Source organism: Sceloporus occidentalis, unplaced genomic scaffold (assembly GCF_023333645.1).
Source record: "Sceloporus occidentalis isolate IW3139 unplaced genomic scaffold, rSceOcc1.0.p SCAF_11, whole genome shotgun sequence".
NCBI classification, from domain to species: Eukaryota; Metazoa; Chordata; class Lepidosauria; order Squamata; family Phrynosomatidae; genus Sceloporus; species Sceloporus occidentalis.
In genome coordinates this window covers 15,630,577-15,649,276 of record NW_028316991.1, presented here as the reverse complement: position 1 = coordinate 15,649,276, position 18,700 = coordinate 15,630,577, and the positions used below count along the sequence as shown (strand labels likewise).

Below are 18,700 nucleotides of genomic sequence, written 5' to 3'. Positions count from 1 at the left end.
GCTATGGCATCTAGCACAGGCGGTTTATTGCCCAATGCCAAAAAAGTGGAAGGTTCTTCTATTACCAGACACCGTGGGTAGGCAGCAACACATTTTCCATATGATTATCAAGATGAGAGCAACGTGAGTTCCAAAAAATAGACTATTTTATCTTATCTTGCCCGGTTTTGTTCCCATCTTAATTTCCGCACAGACAGCATGACTGTTTTTGCAGAACCCAGGCAAGTAATTGGTCAGAATATCTCTACATCCCTCTGCAGGATGTCCGTGACCCACCGCTGATTGAAACCGTTAGCCGCAGATATGTACTTTTTTCTTTTACCCCTTCGTTTAATCATTATCTTGGTGTGTATCCATAGCAACTAGCTATACTATCTTTTTCCTGCAAAAAGGTGTAATGCTTAGTTCTTGTAGGAAATTTTGTTTATGGGGGGGGGGACCAGAAGTTTTCTGTTAACATCAAAAGCATATTTTTTATTTATTTTACGGGAAAAAAAATACATATTTCATTATTTTTGATGTGGAATTTTCTTGAGGAAAAAAATTACTTCAGGATCGCTAAGCAGAGTTACTGTTATTATTATATGTTATATTATTGCCATAATGTTTTGTTATTAAAACATCAAGTAGTGCAGTGGGGACGGATAATTCCGTAAGCCGGCAGTAGATTGTTTTGAACAATAAAAAAGTGCTGACTGTGGGACCGGACCATGGACTGATTGGGGTTTGAGTCCTTACATCATTAAATATGGGCAGATTAGATTGTCCGAATGGCCGTCAAATTCTATGACTGTCTAGCCTTTCGGAACTATCTGAAAAGAGATGGTGGCAAGTCTTCTTATAGCTGTTTGCCTTTGGTAATATTGGCGTCTCGTATATCCCTCCATGCTATCTGCCCATGGTGTTAGATGATTGCCCTGGTGTCCCATTTGGCAGGGGTAGGCTGAAACCAGCATTATTAGTAGTCTCTTCACGCTGCTTATGGGAATGGTTACATTGTAATTATTTTTACAACTAAGATAGTTTGGCCAAGTTTGCCTGTATGTTTCCCTGGCAAAAGCACACTGCGTGGGTGACACAGATCAAGAGTCTGATAACTCATCCGGTATCAGATATAACAACGATCTGACAATCCAGCTGCTGAATAAAGGCTCTGTGCTGTTGAAACGTAGCCATTTCCTTGGTGGTGCAATGAGTGGTTGTCACATTACCGCCTTGCTAGGTCATCATGACTCAAGCAGCAGGCCTTGGGGTATCATGGAGATCCCATTTATTTGTAAAACCATAAATTTACCATTTTTATTTGAAACAATTTAATTTGAACTTGATTGCAACATCTAAAACATTGCATTTGCTGGATTATAAAATGACTCCCCACCCCCCCCCAAACTCTCTTAATGAAAGGAAGAAAAAAAAAAAGGCCAGAACATGTAGGGCTACAACAACTAATCGTTAATGGGAATGGTTGTCAACAATTATTGATGATAGTTGAATTAGTCTGCAGGGGACCTGAATCCTCTTCTCTGGCAGCTGGTGAACGCATGCGCGATGCATGTAGGCAACTTCTGCTGCTGCTCGGCACTTCCGCCAGGGCTTCTATGATGGAGTGCCGGCATGACATGACCTTCAGGTGCATCCCCAGACTTGCAGAGTGGCAAGCCTGGGGTCAGATGTGCATAACTGGGGGCAAGTTGGCAAATAAAAGGAGATCTTTTTTTTTTTAAATATGAAAAAATAGTTTACATGTGAATTGCATTTTTTACTAGTAAAACTTTCTACTTTCTAGTAAAACCTAGTTTGAGAAATATTGTCAGTAAAATAAGGCGATTAGAGAAATGCCATTGTGATATAGATAAGAGTTGTGTGCACAGAGTACAATGACACGTTGATGTAAATTTGAAGTTTTTTTATTTTGCAGCTTGTATTTAATACCCTGTTTGTTTATTAAATTACTTTAAATAAACAAAAAATTTGCATTATTGTTTTCCGAATTATTGATTGAAAAAATAATCGGCCAACTAATTATGAAAATATTAGTTAGTTGCATCCCTATGAACATGACAACCCCACTGGGGAAAAAGAAATCAAAGCCACTGTCATTTCTCTCGAACTCTCATTCATGCTCTCCCTACTTTCTCTGCCAACCGCTTCCATGAGAAAGAGAAGCATTTCTCTACCTCTCTTTCTGGGCTCTCGGAGTACTTACACAAATGGACGGCACACGCAATTGGGAGAGCCTCTACCTCATTCCTCCAAAAGGGGGAGTGTGTGTGTGTGAGACTCCGCGTTTTTGCAGAAGTGCGTGGATAATGGACCTGATACGGGGAAGAAGTGGACAAAGAAAGAAGACAGAAGAACAAGGAGAGGTAAGAAACGAAGCGGAAAAGGAGACAGGGACATGGAAGCGGTCGTTGGAGAAGCAAGGGAGAAAGAGAGAGTGTGAGTGACAAGCCCATAGGCTTAGTCGGTGGTGGAGGGATCTGAGGTCTGACTAAAAGAAGTTCTTATTTTATTAAGACAAAATCTGAAAAACACATAGTCTAATCGAGAAAATACGGTACAACATTTTCAAATTAGAAACTGTAGAAGAAATGAAAACACTGATTTGGGACTCGTATGTACTCCTTGTTTGCAATTCCCTGCTTTTATCCCACATACTAATATAGCGGTAATAGCGTTTGCTTCACTGATCCCTGATAAAGTAATTACACCCATCTACAAACATCTCGGAGTACTGGAGATTGTCTTTGGTTTGTTATTGGGGGAAGGAGAAATTGTTCATTTAAAGGAGAAGGATGGGAAGAGGAAAAACAAGTAGGCAACCATGATAAAAGATGGTGTAACTGACATGGTATAAGTAAAGAAGAGTTCCTAGAGATGTCAGGGGAGGGTGTTTCAGTTACCCTCCGCTATAACTCCATCTGTCCGCTTGTGAAGAGTTTACTCTGAAAGCTTCACAATTAACATGGCTACCCCACAAGTGACTTAATCAGCCCATTGTATGCGGGAAGCGGATGTTTCACACCTTGTCTTTAACAATCAAGCTAGGCCTGGAAGCCCCCAAAAGTTAACTCTTTGAAATGAACAGACAGAGACGGACAGGACTGGAGAAATATCAAGCAAAAACCAAAGGGGTTAAGCCAAGAAAAAAACGTTCAAGATGGGGTCACAGTTGCAACGTGGACATACCTGGAAGAAAGGCTGACATTGTGGGGTTAATGCAGATTGCCATGTGATATGTGCTATGTGTCACAATGATAATCCAGGATAACTCTACTTACTGAAGAGAGAGTTTAGGAAGAGTTAACAATATTGCTGATCATAAAGTATATACGCATCATACAAACACATCAGATCTATACACACAACAAGTTTGAGAAGCAGAATGGATGCTACACACTGGGCTGTTAGAATAGCACTCGCTTAATGCTTTTAAAGTGCAGGTAGGCAGTGAAAGCCTAGAGTTATACAACTGGTTATTTAAACACAAAGGTAAACAGATGCAATAAGCAAAAGCCTCATTCAAAAGCAAAAATGAAAGATAATCATAAAAGTGTTTTTGTAAAATGCTGCCTTCCCATCGTACCGCATTAACACCATTCAGAGGGAACACCGCGATAATCAAGTAGGAACTAAATGTCCTACAAGTACATTTGCTCTGTAATTAGCTGCCACTAATGGTTTCTCAAACCCGTAATCATTAATGGATAACACGCAGAAAACTTGCAAAATAACACAAGTTAATATGGATATTTTAAACAGTCACGGCGTATGGGTGTATAAGTGGAATATCAATAACCATTCATGTAATTTCACAGGAAAGTGTTGCAGTTATGTGGAGGTATTATTAGTAATTCTCCCATCGCTGGCTGTGCACTGGAAAGTAAAAGACACAGGGTAAAAAAAATGAAGTTTAGGCAAATTTGGTTTGGAATGAGAAATATGTCCCATTCATATGCTGCATACATTAAATATTTGCCAAATAAAATTCAATGGATCATTAATATAAGTTGACAAATTCCATACACCACATAAACTAACCTTACACACTACAGTATTAAACACACACATTCCAACATTACAGGTTTCGCTAACACTATACAATAACGCATGCTCGCTGACACCATACGTCCATGCACGCGCATGCTAACACCATACACAACTACTCACACTGCCATACGGTAACACACAGAACACCATACACTATCCAACATCATACACTCACACACACTGACTCTAACATTATCCATATATAGTATATACACAACCGCATGCTAACACATAGTGTGTATATTTCATTTTTATATAACGCTATGCGTATACACAGACACTCACACATGCGTACACTACTCCCTCGTACAGATTTCTCGCTGCTTCTCTACCGCTTTTTGTTTACTAATTTCAGATTTTATGCAGAAAGCTATGTACTGGTGTTCAAAAATTAAAATACAAAAATATTGTATGAGATATGCGTATACTGTGAGAGCCGCTATCTGGTATTATTCCTCCACGTTATGTTAGCACTCTTTGTCCGTCTTTATTGGCAACGAATATGTAGTGGCAGGCTTTGTAAGAGTGAAGTGGGAGATAACAGGGCAGGAAATTGACTTTCTACTTCTGCCATGGTCGACTTTCATGACAAAGAAGAAAAAAACATTTTTTAAGTCAAATAACTCATAAACCAATGTAATGATTTACAAGCAAGACGAGCTCTAATGCCTCTACAACAACTGCACTACATAAGGGCTAATAGTCTCCAAACTAACACAGCGGCAGCCTGCTGTCTCTGAATACTTATCGCTTTTTCCCCAACCCCAAGAGCTGGCATCAGGCGGCTGCATGTCCTGCATCGTTGCCCAAATGGCCTTCATGGCAAGATGGAAGAAAACACTTTGGCCAACTTATTTTTACAATTGTTAAAAAACACCTAAAAATGTCACATTTCATATGATACATATTTTTTTTTTCTTTTAATCTCTTTTGTAGCTGTAGCAGAAGTAAAGCTTCGAGATGACCAGTATACCCTGGATCACATGCGTGCGTTTGGCATGTACAACTATCTCCACTGTAATCCATGGTCCCCAGATAGCGTGTTCTACATAGATCAGCTTGGAAGGGTTATGAACTTCTCCGTTACCCTGGTAAGAAAGCCAGTCGTGCAATTTAACTCTTTTCCTCTTTTAGGAGTACGGCAAGCCACAAACAAAAAGAATGGGGTAAGCAACGCAAATCTTTTGACGTCATCCCAAGTAATCAAACAGCGTCTCTGAACAACCTACAACCTGGATTGTAAAGCAACATTTGGCATTATGCGGGGAAAAAAAAAGGGCTTTATTAACAAACACCTTCCATTATTTCATTTCCCATACTGGCTGTGGTAATATTCTTTGACTATTATATTCACTAAGCGATTATCACCCTCATTTAACCAGTACAGGCACAGTGATTTTTCTTAATGGACCTTGAGCTTTCCTGTTCAGTCCTTTGTCTCGAACAAAAGTGTTCCTTTTACTTTTGTGTATTGTAAATTGGTTCTCTGTTCTATTTAAATATGTACATGTTCACTAAATTAATTGCTAATGTGACGCAGATGTGTCTGAAAGCTATAAGCACTTTGTCGGATTGTCTTGTTTGGGTCATTATCTGTGAAGGTGGCTCTTTAAGTAACTGTTATTTTAATAGAATAGACATATTCAAACCACCCTCAGCTTTGCAGGTTTCTAACAAACATAAATCTGCTGTTCCTAGCAGTGACGTATTCTGGCCTGGACCTAGGGTGACAAATTTGAAGGGGGGGGTTTGTGGCCGTCAATGTAGGAATTCATCTCTTATAAACCGTATGTTCGGATTCCGTGTATTCACCTGTCTACTATTTTATTTGATATTATTGCAATGATGCTTTAGCCACCGTGGTATTCTTACCATTAACTCCGTCATTGCCTCATGGAAGCTCATCTCGTATAAGCAGTATTTTGATTTATTTGTGATCTGTTTTTGCTAATGCTGTCGCAACTACAAGGTCTGATAGATAAAAATTCAAAGGAACAGTAGTGTAAAAAAAAAATAAATCTTGCCTGATTTTTTTAGTTTGAAGCCTTGAAAATGTTTGCAACTGTTTCATCTGCAGATGGCAGGGGCTCTACTGAAATTTCTATGAACCTTCCAAAACCTAAGTAGCTCTTAGTGCTGATATTACCATAATAAAATATATGAAAAAGAATATTGTACTATTCCAGGGCTCGACAAATCCTAGGTGTTTGTCAGCCTGTGATCGCGGGGGCGCTGCTGCTCCTGTCTGCCCAGGAGACAATTCTGTAGGCTGAAACTGCGATTGCAGGAAAACTTGCAATCGCGTTTTCAGCTGCCACAGGCAGCTTCAGGAAAGGGGGTTGAGTGTTCATTTGGTCCCCACACAAGCGTTAACCCCTTCAATTCCACAATTGCAGGCATTTGTCCCCACAAGCTTGTGGTGACTAAATATCAGTCAATGCTGTGCTCCAATGGAACATCAGCGTTGAAAGCGTTAAAAAAAAAAAAAAAAAAAAAAAGTCCAGGGTGCTTCCTGGTCAAATGCTGTGAGTTTAGTAAGTGGGCTGATGATGATCAGATCACTCCTAACCAACTGTTAGTTTAAAAAAAATCCCCGGCTCCTAACTTTTTAAGCTGGCGCCTAGATTCACAACAAATTTGTCAAGCCCTGTACTATTCTGTATGAATAATATATATATTTATTAGTGCCAGTATCAGGCTAGGTTTCCACTTGGGTTTTTATCCTGCGTTTTTTTCTTGATGAAAAACGCCAAGAAAACTGCCACTGCATTCTCCTGCGTTTTGGCGTTTTTTCTGGCATTTTAGCCTTTCTGTGGAAATTGCTTTTTTGACCTTAGGCAGTTTTTCCAGCCTTTACACGTTAGAATTTTCACCCAGCTAAAAGGGATTCGGATAAATGGCAAGTATCTGCCCCCTCCTGATGTCATTTCCTTGGTAGAGTTCTACTTAAACTCGCCCCGGCGGACCCTTTTGTCTCTTTTCTGTGGTTTTTAAGGCTTGCTTTATTCCGAATGTCTGCTCCTCTAGGAAGATTGGCCCCAAATGATGGTGCAAATTGTTTGCTGTTGCTTTTGGCAGGCAGGATCCAGTTGATGCGTCGCGTATGTTTGTTTGTAATGGCATGTTTGTTCCAAATGGTGTAAAATTCAATATGAACTTTGTTTTGTGTGAAACTGTTTGTTTCCAGCCTATTTCTCGTAGGACACACAGATACTGGGTCCATCCTCTGCATTGTAACTGTGGGAAAAAAAACGCCATAAAAAACGCCAAGGCAATAAACCCACATGGCTTTTTCATGGGTTTTTTTCTCTCCCATAGACTTCTATTGGAGAAAAACGCCAAGATTTCCTTGCAAAAAAACGTCAAAGTGTCAACATACTGCGATTTTGAAAAACTTCCACAGAGCCCAAAAAAGCTGAAAAACGCCAGAGGACTGAAAAAACAGCAAACAGAAAAACGCCAAGTGGATATGGCATTGTGCGATTTCCTATTGAAGAACAGCTAACATCTGGCGGCAGCGTTTTTACCAAAAAAAACCAAGTGGAAACCTAGCCTCACAACCTCATGCTGACGAGTCCCATTAAGGATGAAACAGCTGTCCATGAGTGGTGATTTGGCTACTGCACCTCTTACACAAGTTTTGTCTAAAGGCTGTCTTGTACAGAGGGCAATTACTTTCAAGGGTTCCATGCAGAGGCGTATCTAGGTTATGGCACCTATGGCTCGTGCCATAGGCGCCATTTGAAGGGGGCGCCAGTGAGCGGCTTTCAAACGCCGTCTTTTTTTTTATTTTTTTATGCGGAGCAACCGCTCGGCGCCCCTCATTCTCCTCCACGAGGCCTCTACCTCTGTCCCGGTAATATGACGTCATATTTCGGCACTCAGCAGTGAAGCAGCGGGCACCAGCGAGCGACTTTTAAACTCTGTCTTTTTTTTTTCTCCCCGCTGGTGCCCGCTGCTTCACTGCTGAGTGCCGAAATACGACATCATATTACGGCGCTCAGCAGTGAAGCAGCGGTCAAGGTGAGAGAACTACAAAGGGGGAGAGGGGTTATACAGTGATAAGGGAGGGAGAGGGGTTAGACAGTGATAAGGGAGGGAGTGGGGTTAGAAAGTGATAAGGGAAGGAGTGAGTGGTCTGAATGAGGGAGAATATGAGTTAATGTGTGGATGAGTTGTCTGAATGAGGGAGAGCATGAGTTAATGTGTGGATGAGTTGTCTGAATGAGGGAGAGCATGAGTTAATGTGTGGATGAGTTGTCTGAATTAAAGTGTGAATTAGTGAGTGACTGTAAAAGTGTTTGTGTATCACAGATGTATATTTGTGGAAGGGCAAAGATGGCACTAGCAGGAGGTTTGAGCCTTGGGGACCAAGATGGCACAGGCAGGGTGTATATGGGACAAAGATGGCACAGGCCGGACTGTTTGGGGACAAAGTTGACTTGTGCTGGGCTATTTGGGGACAAAGATTGCAAATCTTATGTGTGTAATCTGGGTGCTGGCCAGGTTCTATGTGGGCAGTGTGGACGCCAGGGCTGGCTTTGCGGTGTGCAACCTGTGATCTATGCCTGTAATTTAGGGGGTTTTAAATATACCTTTAATGCCGTGGTTTTTATGTGAATTCCAATTGATCTTTACCTGCAAAGCTGGGTTTTTGTGTTATTCTGTAGATCCATATCTGCTATGCTATGTTTCCATACATTATTTATGTATACCTGCAAATACAGGGTTAATATGTCTTATTCAGTTGATTAATACCTGCAATGCTGTTTCCATGTATGTATTTGATCTACACCTGCAATGCTACGTTTCATATATTATTGTATACCTGCAAATATAGGATTTGTATTTCTGTTTCTGTTTATTTGATATATACCTTCAGTGCTGAGATCACAAGTGAATTTCAATTGATCTGGGTTTGTGTGTTCATCTATACCTGCTATCGGCAGCAGGGACTAATATTTATATATATATATATGGGCAGCAGGGGCTAGTAAATGGGTTTTAGATATTTGGACAGGGGTGCAATTTCAGTGCTTGCCATAGGTGCTATTTTCAGTAGATACGCCTCTGGTTCCATGTATAAAGTAGATACAGAGGCAAAAGGTGGTCATTGTTGACGTTATTTGCCCTTGTGGTTATGGCAGCACCATGAGATTTCTGAGGGGAAATACAAGCCTTCTGGCTTGTCTGGTGTCTGTAGATGAGTGTTTAATAATACTTCTGCTACCCACCATACATTTTCCGTCTTGAGCAGGTTGTGTGCTGTGTTTAGATGCAAATTGGCTGATAGTGCTGTGTGAATTATGAAGGGCTGTTCGCAACTTGATTAGTACATTTTATTTCCTTCTGCATCGTGCAGCCATTGTGTGGTTATTTATCTAGCTGTTGAGCGAGATGTTGAATATAGAAAGGTTACCTGGGTATCATCTCGTAAGATTAGGTTTCATAAATGTTTTTAACAGCAGATAATAACATAGCTAAATATTTTTAAATAACAGCCCTTTGCATGAATTAATGCTTGCGGAATCATGTATGTCTGTATTCTTTGAGAATTCTCGTTACGTTTTATATTAACTGATATTAGTTACTATTTTTGTGTAGCATGACCTTCAAAATGTATGGTTAATACATTGAAAGATCTATATAGAAGAACGGATGAACTGATATGTTGAACTGTTGTTGGAATCATCCTAAAGCATAGAAATGGGCGCTCAAGGCAAACCTTGAGATTATCCAATGTCCACGGAGTTCTTCGCTAACTAGAAAGGGTTAAGCTAGGACCGCCTAATGTATAGTTTAATATTTATGAGCATCCAAGCTAGGATTGGTCCTTTTTGTCATTAATATTGAAACTGATGATTTGTATTTCCAGTTTTGTGGATAAACCACAGAGTGTGAAGTCTCTCAAATATGAATAAAGGTCCCAAAACAAAATGGAAGTCTGAATTAATAATTAATACACAAAAGACATTTAAATGGATTTTATGATGATCGAGACAGTTGACAGCTAAGGGGTCAGAAGACTACTATGAGGAAGCGTGTATTGGCTAGCTCTAGCCGTAGCCACCAGGTAGGCAGCATATGTTGTCCAAAGTGAAATGTGGCACATCTGGATGCAATCTTAAAACAATATAATCTTTAGTAGATCTAATACACGCACACAGATATGTACTATATATGGACAAAAGTATTGAGACACCGGACCATTACATCAACAGGGACTTCAGGGGACCAACTACATATTAACGTCTATGTCAAGGGTGTCCAAGTTTTTTCTGCAGTGGGCCACTTCATCAGAATTGTATACGTGCGCGGGCCTTTAATAAGATATGCAGATTAAAATAAAGTAAATGACACAAAACCTTTACTTTTCCTCTCACTGATTTCTGGGATTTCTGGGCCTACAAATTCAGGATTCTGGATAAGTAAAAATAAAATAGTTCTATTTATTTTAGGGATGCACTAAAATGAAAATTCTGGACCAAAACCAAAAATTCAGGGTTCACTTAGCCGAAACTGAAAGTGACCCCTCCGCCCACACTTTTAATAAAAGTAAGTTACACACCAAAATTGTACAAAAAAATTATATATTTTGATTGTTAACAGCAATCTCAGGCATACCCAGATTCCAGCATGTACTGGTTGGCTGGGCATTGTATTTTTTGTCCAATTTTAGTGTGTAACCACACTTTTATTAAAAGTAACACATTAAAATTGGACAAAAAAAATCAACAATATGACTTTGCTGTTAGCAATCACACTCCTATCATGCCAACACACTCTTTTTATACCCAGGCAACCAGTGAATGCTGGAACCTAGGCATGATGAGACTGTGATTGCTGTTAGCAGATTGCTGTTAGCAATCACACTCCTATCATCCCAAGTCAGCCAATATGTGCTGGTACAGGGTGGCTGTAAGTGCAGACCCCATACTACTGGCAGCATCAATACACAAGGGGGGCAGCTAGCCAGGTTTCAGCATGTACTGGCTGACTTGGCATGATAGGAGTGTGATTGCTAACAACAATCACAGTCCCATCATGCCTAGGTTCCAGCACTTACACATCCATGCTATCACACACACACAAATTAATTCATTCACAGATTCATTCCCTCAATCAGACATACTCATTCACACAACCTACCCCACCCCCTTACCTGCTCTACAGCTCTCGATGGCGCTCACAGACTTCAGCAGGCGGCGCGGCCTCCCTCGTTCTCCCCACAGAGGAAGCAGGACTGGAGCAGAGAATAGACCCTCCCACAAGTAAGCAGCAGGGCTCTTATGATCCTGGCTGCCGATCTCACGCGAGCCGCACCTCGAGGTTCCGCGGGCCGCATGTTGGACGCCCCTGGTCTATGTATTAAGAATGCAATGTCCCAATAAAACTATAAAAATGTAGCTTTGCCTGGCTCGCAATCTTTGTTCCAGTTCATGTCAAAGGTGTTTGATGGGGTTGAGGTCAGGTCCATGTCTTTATGGACTTTTCTTTTGTGCTGTGGGGCGCAGTCATGCTGGAATAGAAAAAACATGTTGCAGAACATATTTCCCTCTGTCTATTTAGTCAATAACGACAGTGGGTAGAGAAAGGAACACACACCTGGTTTAAAAGCTGTCCCTCTATGGGATTTTCTGTCAGCAGGTTTAAAGCATTGTATTACAGCTATAACTGCACAATTACTCTTTCTGAATGTGTATTGTAACAGCTGGACTAGTGCTGCTAAGTAATAATATAAAATTAAGCTAGGGGTTGTTGCACCTTCTAATTAACCGCAATTTACCTTTGCTGGATTTCAGTATAATCGACTTTCTGTTTTTTATGAGGTTGCTTTAGCAGCACAAAAAGCCTTTGCTGGGTTGCAGGTTAAGGGGATAAATGGCAGTTTATTCTTTATTGCTTTTTTTTTGAATGTCCTTATGTATGTTCGCATCTGATTCCCTCAACTGTGCACATTATGGACAGTAACAAATATGTGAAAGCAGTCCTATCAGCTGTTCCCATGAATTCGATAACATGTGATACATACATTTTACAACTTTCATCTTTACCAAATTTGCTAACCGGCATCGGGATTTCAGAATAATTTTGAAAAGGGATGGATGCAGTCTTTAGCCCAAGGTGATACCTTTTTTTGATTGGGCCTGAGGAAGAGAACTGTGGGGGGCCCGAAAGCTTTACTTTTGTTGGTCCAATCAAACTTGGCAACATAGACTAAAGACTCCAAACTCCACTTTGGGTCATTGCTGTTATATCCATTTTATTCCTTATTAAAAGTGTGTTAGATATTTGTTTGTCTTAAATATCTAAATTTTTTCAGTCACCTAAGAACAATCAAGACCACAACTTCTAAGTTTTCTTAAATAGGTTTATTTGGTAGAACAAACTAGTATACATCCAGTACTGATTGAAGGCAGATGGTGGTTGTTGGTACTGCAGGCTCTGTATTCTGGACAACATGAAGGAGAAAGACAGAAAGATACCTTGCCCTTCTAAACTTGAGTTGATATACTCCTTTACATTCATAGTTGGGGTATACGTTCTTACTATATATGGGCAATATGTGAATTTTAGGAATCTCATTGGACCAGTCATAGGATACACTGGCATTGTACAGAAGACCCTCTAACAGCCTCATCACGTGTTTGAGATAATTTGTTCCTGACACTCAGATTGCTTTCAGGCCTAATGCGTGAATATGTATAGGAAAAAATAAAGGCATTGAAATGATTTCTTAATGTATTAAGTTGTGTTTGAAGACTGACGATAGAGGTTACGTTGAGCACGCAGTTACACATAGCTAACGTAGTCCTGTGGGAAAGATGTGAGTTCGTTTGGTATGTGTTGTTATCTTATAATCAATTTTTTTTTATTTTTTTTTTATTGGTTTATGAATAATTTTTTTGTTATTTTACAAACCGCATAAAGGTTGTTTCAGAAATGTAACTTTTTTTTTTTAACAAAAAATGTATCTGTGATTATATTAACACAAAGTCTGTAGGAGAGACATCTACGTGTATTCTTACTGTTCAATCTGATTTAACCCCTTAACGACCTTTGCCGGTTCAGGACCGTCACGGAAAAACGGTCACTTAACGACCTTTGACGGTCGAGGCATTCAGTAACGCCGAGATCGGCATCAGGGGCCATGTCTGGCCCCTCCCCGGGGCGTCAACATCCGCCATACATTGTATGGCGGTGGACGCCTGTTTTAAAAGCATTTAGGAGGCGATCAACGATCACCTCCTAAACTTCAATGGTGTCGCTGGAATGCCTGGATCAGGAGGCATTCAGCTACACCAAACACTTACCCCAGGATGGGCTGCGGATGATCTTTACCATCCACAAGATGGTGGCCGTCCTGTAAAAAAAAATAATAAAGTTGAAAAACTTTGCTAGATGGTCTCCAGACCCTCTAGAGAAATCTGGCTCCACTTGCAGGTGGAATACAGGTACTGCATTCAACCATGCAAGTCAATGGAGCCCAGCTTTCTAATCACAATGTGATTAGTAAAATATTTAAAAAATATGTTTGATAGTGACGCATACCAGGAGCTATGAATTCATTCCTGAAGCACAATTTGTGTGGGGAAAAAAATACAAAATTAAATTTTGGGAAAGGCAGGTGGTAGAATCTCATGCATAAAAGGGTTAAAATACCGGCATTTGAAATACTTTGTGGTGTCTAGTTTTCAAAAATATATGGTTTGATGGGGTAAATTGAAGTAGTCGGCTTCAAAGATGTTCCAAAGAGGATATAGAGGCAGAATGACCAAATGACTACCTGAATTACGCATGTCCCAAAAGTAGCCTTTTACCAGCCAAACAATCTGACAAACCTATGCATGTGGGGTAGCACCATACTCAGGAGATGTTGCTGAACACATATTGGCGTGTTGTTTGACAGTGACATATACCAGGACCTTTATATTTATAACTAAATTACAATTCGTGTGAAAAAAAAAAAATTACTATTACAAAGTTTGACAAAGTTTGGTTGTATAATTAGTGCATGGAAAGGGTTAAAATACCAGCATTTGAAATACTTTGTGGTGTCTGTTTTTCAAAAATATATGGTTTGATGGGTATTAATTGAGTTAACCGGCTTCAAAGATGTTCCAAAGAGGAGATGGAGGCAGAATTACCAGATTTGGAAAAAAAGGTTTGGAAATCCTAAAACGCTACTTGTACTTATTGCCCAATAACTTACAAAAAAACAGCAAAAAAACATAAAAACATTGGGTATTTCTAAACTCAGGACAAATAGTAGAATCTATTTAGCTAGTTTTTTTACTTCCTTTTGTAGGTGAGTAAAAGATTTTTCAAAGAAAAGTCTTAAAAGGTGTTTTTGTTTCAAATTTTCACCATGTTTTATAATTTTTTTTTATAGTAAATAAGGTGATATGAACAAAACATATGGTATCTGAAGAAAGCCCATCTTGCCCTGAAAAAAACAATATATAACATGTGTGGGTACACTAAATGGGTGAGGAGAAAATTACAGCTGAACACAAGTACCGCAAAAGTTTTAAAACAGCCTCGGTCCCACAGGGTACAAAAAGAAAAATGAGCCCGGTCCTTAAGGGGTTAAATACTGATACTTTATTTGTTGTCATTAAGGAATACCTAAAATGAAATAGAGTTAATGTGTTTTTTTTACATTAAGGACACTGCCTTGGGAAAACCTACAGAGGTCTTCAGGTTTCCTAGTGATTTGAGTGCCTTTGATGATCGATTGTGTTCTTCTCTACATTTTGCCTCTGAGACGTGGGTGACACTTTCTGATGGAACGGGGACATTGTATATCATACGGATTGGAAAACATGGGGACTCTGCAACTGGAAGATGGGAAGTGAGTATTTTTTAAAATCTGGTCTGTGTTTGTATAAATCCAGGATTGATGGTGGCCTTAAGGACTTATTTGATGAACCTACAGCATTCTTGGAGTATATTGCCTCACCTCTTAAACGTTCTCCTATTCATCTCATCGTCCCTTTAACCACTTGATGACCCTCTAGAAAATATGTATGTGGGGGTATGTCTAATCAGGAGATGTTGCTAAACATAAATCTGGTCATTGGAAATAAATCTAAAGAAAAAGTGCAGGAGAAATTTTTGAATAAATTGAAAGAAGACTGCAATTTTTTTTAATTAGTGTTTTTTTTACATACTATCACTCGCAAGGATTTTTTTGCATGTTTCTATAAAAAGTAAAGCTGTATTTGTTCTGAAAAAAGGGATGTGTAATTTGTGTGGGTACATCAAACAAGGAAAAGAGGAGTCTTAATTAAACCCACATATGGTAAAAATTTGAAAAAAGCCATTCCACGACATCATAGTGCTATGCATTATGAAGGGCCAACTTCAGTGAGCATGCCCTGCAAAAAAAGCTTGATTGGTACTTTATAAAATATACTTAAATATTGGGACTTTATGTTCCATGCTATAAGAGCCTTTGGAATTGATGGCTTATTTATTTCGGCAATTAAATCTTTATATCTAAATTCTACGGCGAGGACAATTGGACAAAATGTTAAAGCAGACTGGTTTCATTTGGCAAATGGAACTCGGCAGGGCTGCCCCCTCTCCCCCTTATTATATATAATGACCATGGAGATTTTAGCAATTTCTATTCGTAAAAACGATAAGATAAAAGGCTTTCATTTCTTACAGGAAGAATCTAAAATATGCTTATACGCAGATGATATTCTCATAACTATAGAAGAACCTGAGAAATCGATTAAGGCCCTGATGGAAACGATTAAGATATATTCAAATATCTCAAATTATAAGTTAAACATAGAAAAATCTGAAATTCTTCCAATAAATGTACCAATTCAATCTAAACAAATAATACAACAAGAATTTAAATTTAGCTGGAAACAGCAAGATCTTAATTATTTGGGGCTAAAAATAGCACCAAAAGTAGATGATATAATTGAACGGAATTTCATGCCTTTATTAAAAGAAACAAATTATCTATTAAAAGAATGGCGAACTACAGAATTATCATGAATAGGTAGAATTAATGTGATTAACGCATATATTCTCCCAAAATGGATTTACTTTTTTAGACACATCCCATTAAAAATACCAAGCTCTTGGATCCTTATGTTACAAACTAGTTTTAATAAATGTATTAATAATGGAAGAAAAATGAGAATCAGTATAAAAAATCTGGCAAGATAAATAACTAGAGGTGGATTGAATTATCCTAGAGCCAAAATTGTATATGATGCATGTATGCTATTACATATATATAATTTACAATGTCAAACAAATAATAATCAATCATGGTTTAACCCCTTAACGACAATTGCCGGTCCTGGCACGACACGGAAAAGCATGTGCTTTACGACAATTGACGTGCCAGGACCGGCACGTCTTTAAACGGGTGCAGAAAGCGATCTGTTTTCGCTTTCTGCACCCAAAAAACGTTGCTGAATGCCTCGACCTCGAGGCATTCAGCAACGCCGCGATCGGAACGAAGGGGCCATCTCTGGCCCCTCCACGGGGCGTCAACATCTGCCATACTTTGTATGGCGGCGGACGCCCGTTTTAAAAGCGTTTAGGAGGCGATCGATGATCGCCTCCTAAACTTAAATGGTGTCGACACCAAACACTTACCTTTCGATGGGCTGTGACCGCTCCGGAGAGCGGTCACAGCCGCAGCTGCCGGTGATCTTCGCCATCAAGCAAGATGGCCGCTGCCCTGTAACAGGAACCAACAAATTTTAAAAGTTCGCTAGATGGTCCAGACCATCTAGAGAACTTTGGCTCCACTTGCAGGTTGAATACAGGTACTGCATTCACCATGCAAGTCAATGGAACCCAGCTTTCTAATCACAGTGTGATTAGTAAAAATAAATTAAAAAATAAAATAAAATTAATAATAATTAGAAAAAAAATAGTAAAAAAATAGTAAAATGTAAAAATCATTTCCCACTGATGTCACTATCAGGGGAACCTCCAAGTTGAAAAAAAATGTTAAATTTTTTTTTTAAAAAGACAAAAAAAAAATATATATATATAAAAAATATATTTTTGTGAGCAAGTCCTAAAATTAGCATATTAGCTTAAAACAATTCTCGCATGGAAAGAGTTAAAATACTGGCATATTAAATGCCCGTGGGGTGTCTACTTTTAAAAAAGGTATGATTTGATGGGGTAAATTGAATTGGCCGGGTTCAACAACGTCCCAATTAACACCGGGGGAAGGATGGCCACACACCTAATTTCCAATTAGAAAAATGCACACGTACCAAATGTGGCCTTTTAGTTCCCACAAAAATGACAAACCCATGCATGTGGGATATCACTGCACTTGGGAGAATGCTGAACACATTATGGGGTGTCGTGTGACAGCGGCATATACCAGGAGCTGTAAATTCATACATAAAGTAGGTGTGTGTGGGAAAAATATACACACAAAAATACTACTGCAAACTTTGAAAACATGCTGGTGGTAAAATGTGTGCATGCAAAGAGTTAAAATACCAGCATTTAAAATACCCTGTGGTGTCTAGTTTTGAAAAATATATGGGTTTATTGGGCACACTGAAATGGCCCGACTCAAAGATGTACCAAATAGGGCATAGGCAGTGGATCCCCAAATGCCAAAGTTCAACATTGAAAAATGCGCATGCCCCAAATGTGGCCCTTTTGCCCCCAAACAGCCAGGCAAAATCATTCATGTGAGGTATCGCTGTACTCAGGAGATGTTGCTAAACACATATTGGGGTGTTTTGTGATAGTGACATAAACGAGAACCTGTTTATTCATACCTGAAGTAAAATGTGTGTGACAAAACAAGTGCAAAAAAATGACTACCACAAAGTTTGACAAAAACTGGTGGTAGATATGGTGCATGGAAATAGTTAAAATACTAGCATTTGGAATACCCTGGGCTGTCTAGTTTTCAAAAATATATGATTTGATGGGGTAAATTGCATTGGCCGGGTTCAAAGATACCCGAAATGGCACATGGGGGGAAGAATTACCAGATTTGGAAAAAATGGCTTTGAAATAGCAAAACGCTACCTGTACTTATTGCCCCATAATGTGTAGAAAAAAGCAAAAAAACATAAAAACATTGGGTATTTCTAAACTCAGGACAAATAGTAGAATCTATTTAGCAGGTTTTTTTATTACCTTTTATAGATGAGTAAAAGATTTTTCAACTAAAAGTTAGAAACAGTCATTTTTTTCTACATTTTTTTCTACATTTTTCACCATATTTTATACTTTTTTTAGTAGTAAATAATATGATACAATCAAAACAATGTCATCTAAAGAAAGCCCTTCTTGTCCTGAAAAAAACAATATCTAATGTGTGTGGGTTCAGTAAACGGGAAAGAAGAAAATTACAGCTAAACACGAGCAGCGCAGAAATGTTAAAACGGCCATTGTCACGAAGGGTACAAAAAGTAAAATCAGCCTTTGTCACGAAGGGGTTAAAATAGAAAAATCTATGGTCAAGATTAATTTATCTACCTGTATGTGGCAATTTCAGACAAAATTAAATATAAAATATATAAATAACACTATAATAAAAGATACTTTGCGAGAATGGAAAAAGATTAAGAAAAAATTTAATCTAACCAATAAGGTCCTAGATAACACGAAACTGAATACTATAGAATCTATT

General features: G+C 39.0%; 1 protein-coding gene across 1 annotated transcript in view; it reads left to right on the top strand.

The window, feature by feature from the left end:
• LOC149305630 (nudC domain-containing protein 1-like) overlaps nucleotides 1–18,700 on the top strand; it is a 70,369-nt gene that overhangs the window by 8,878 nt on the left and 42,791 nt on the right. Inside the window, exons 2-3 of the mRNA XM_089477259.1 lie at nucleotides 4,987–5,141; nucleotides 14,720–14,905. Coding sequence (XP_089333385.1) covers nucleotides 4,987–5,141; nucleotides 14,720–14,905 — 341 coding nt within the window. The remainder of the gene's footprint in view (nucleotides 1–4,986; nucleotides 5,142–14,719; nucleotides 14,906–18,700) is intronic.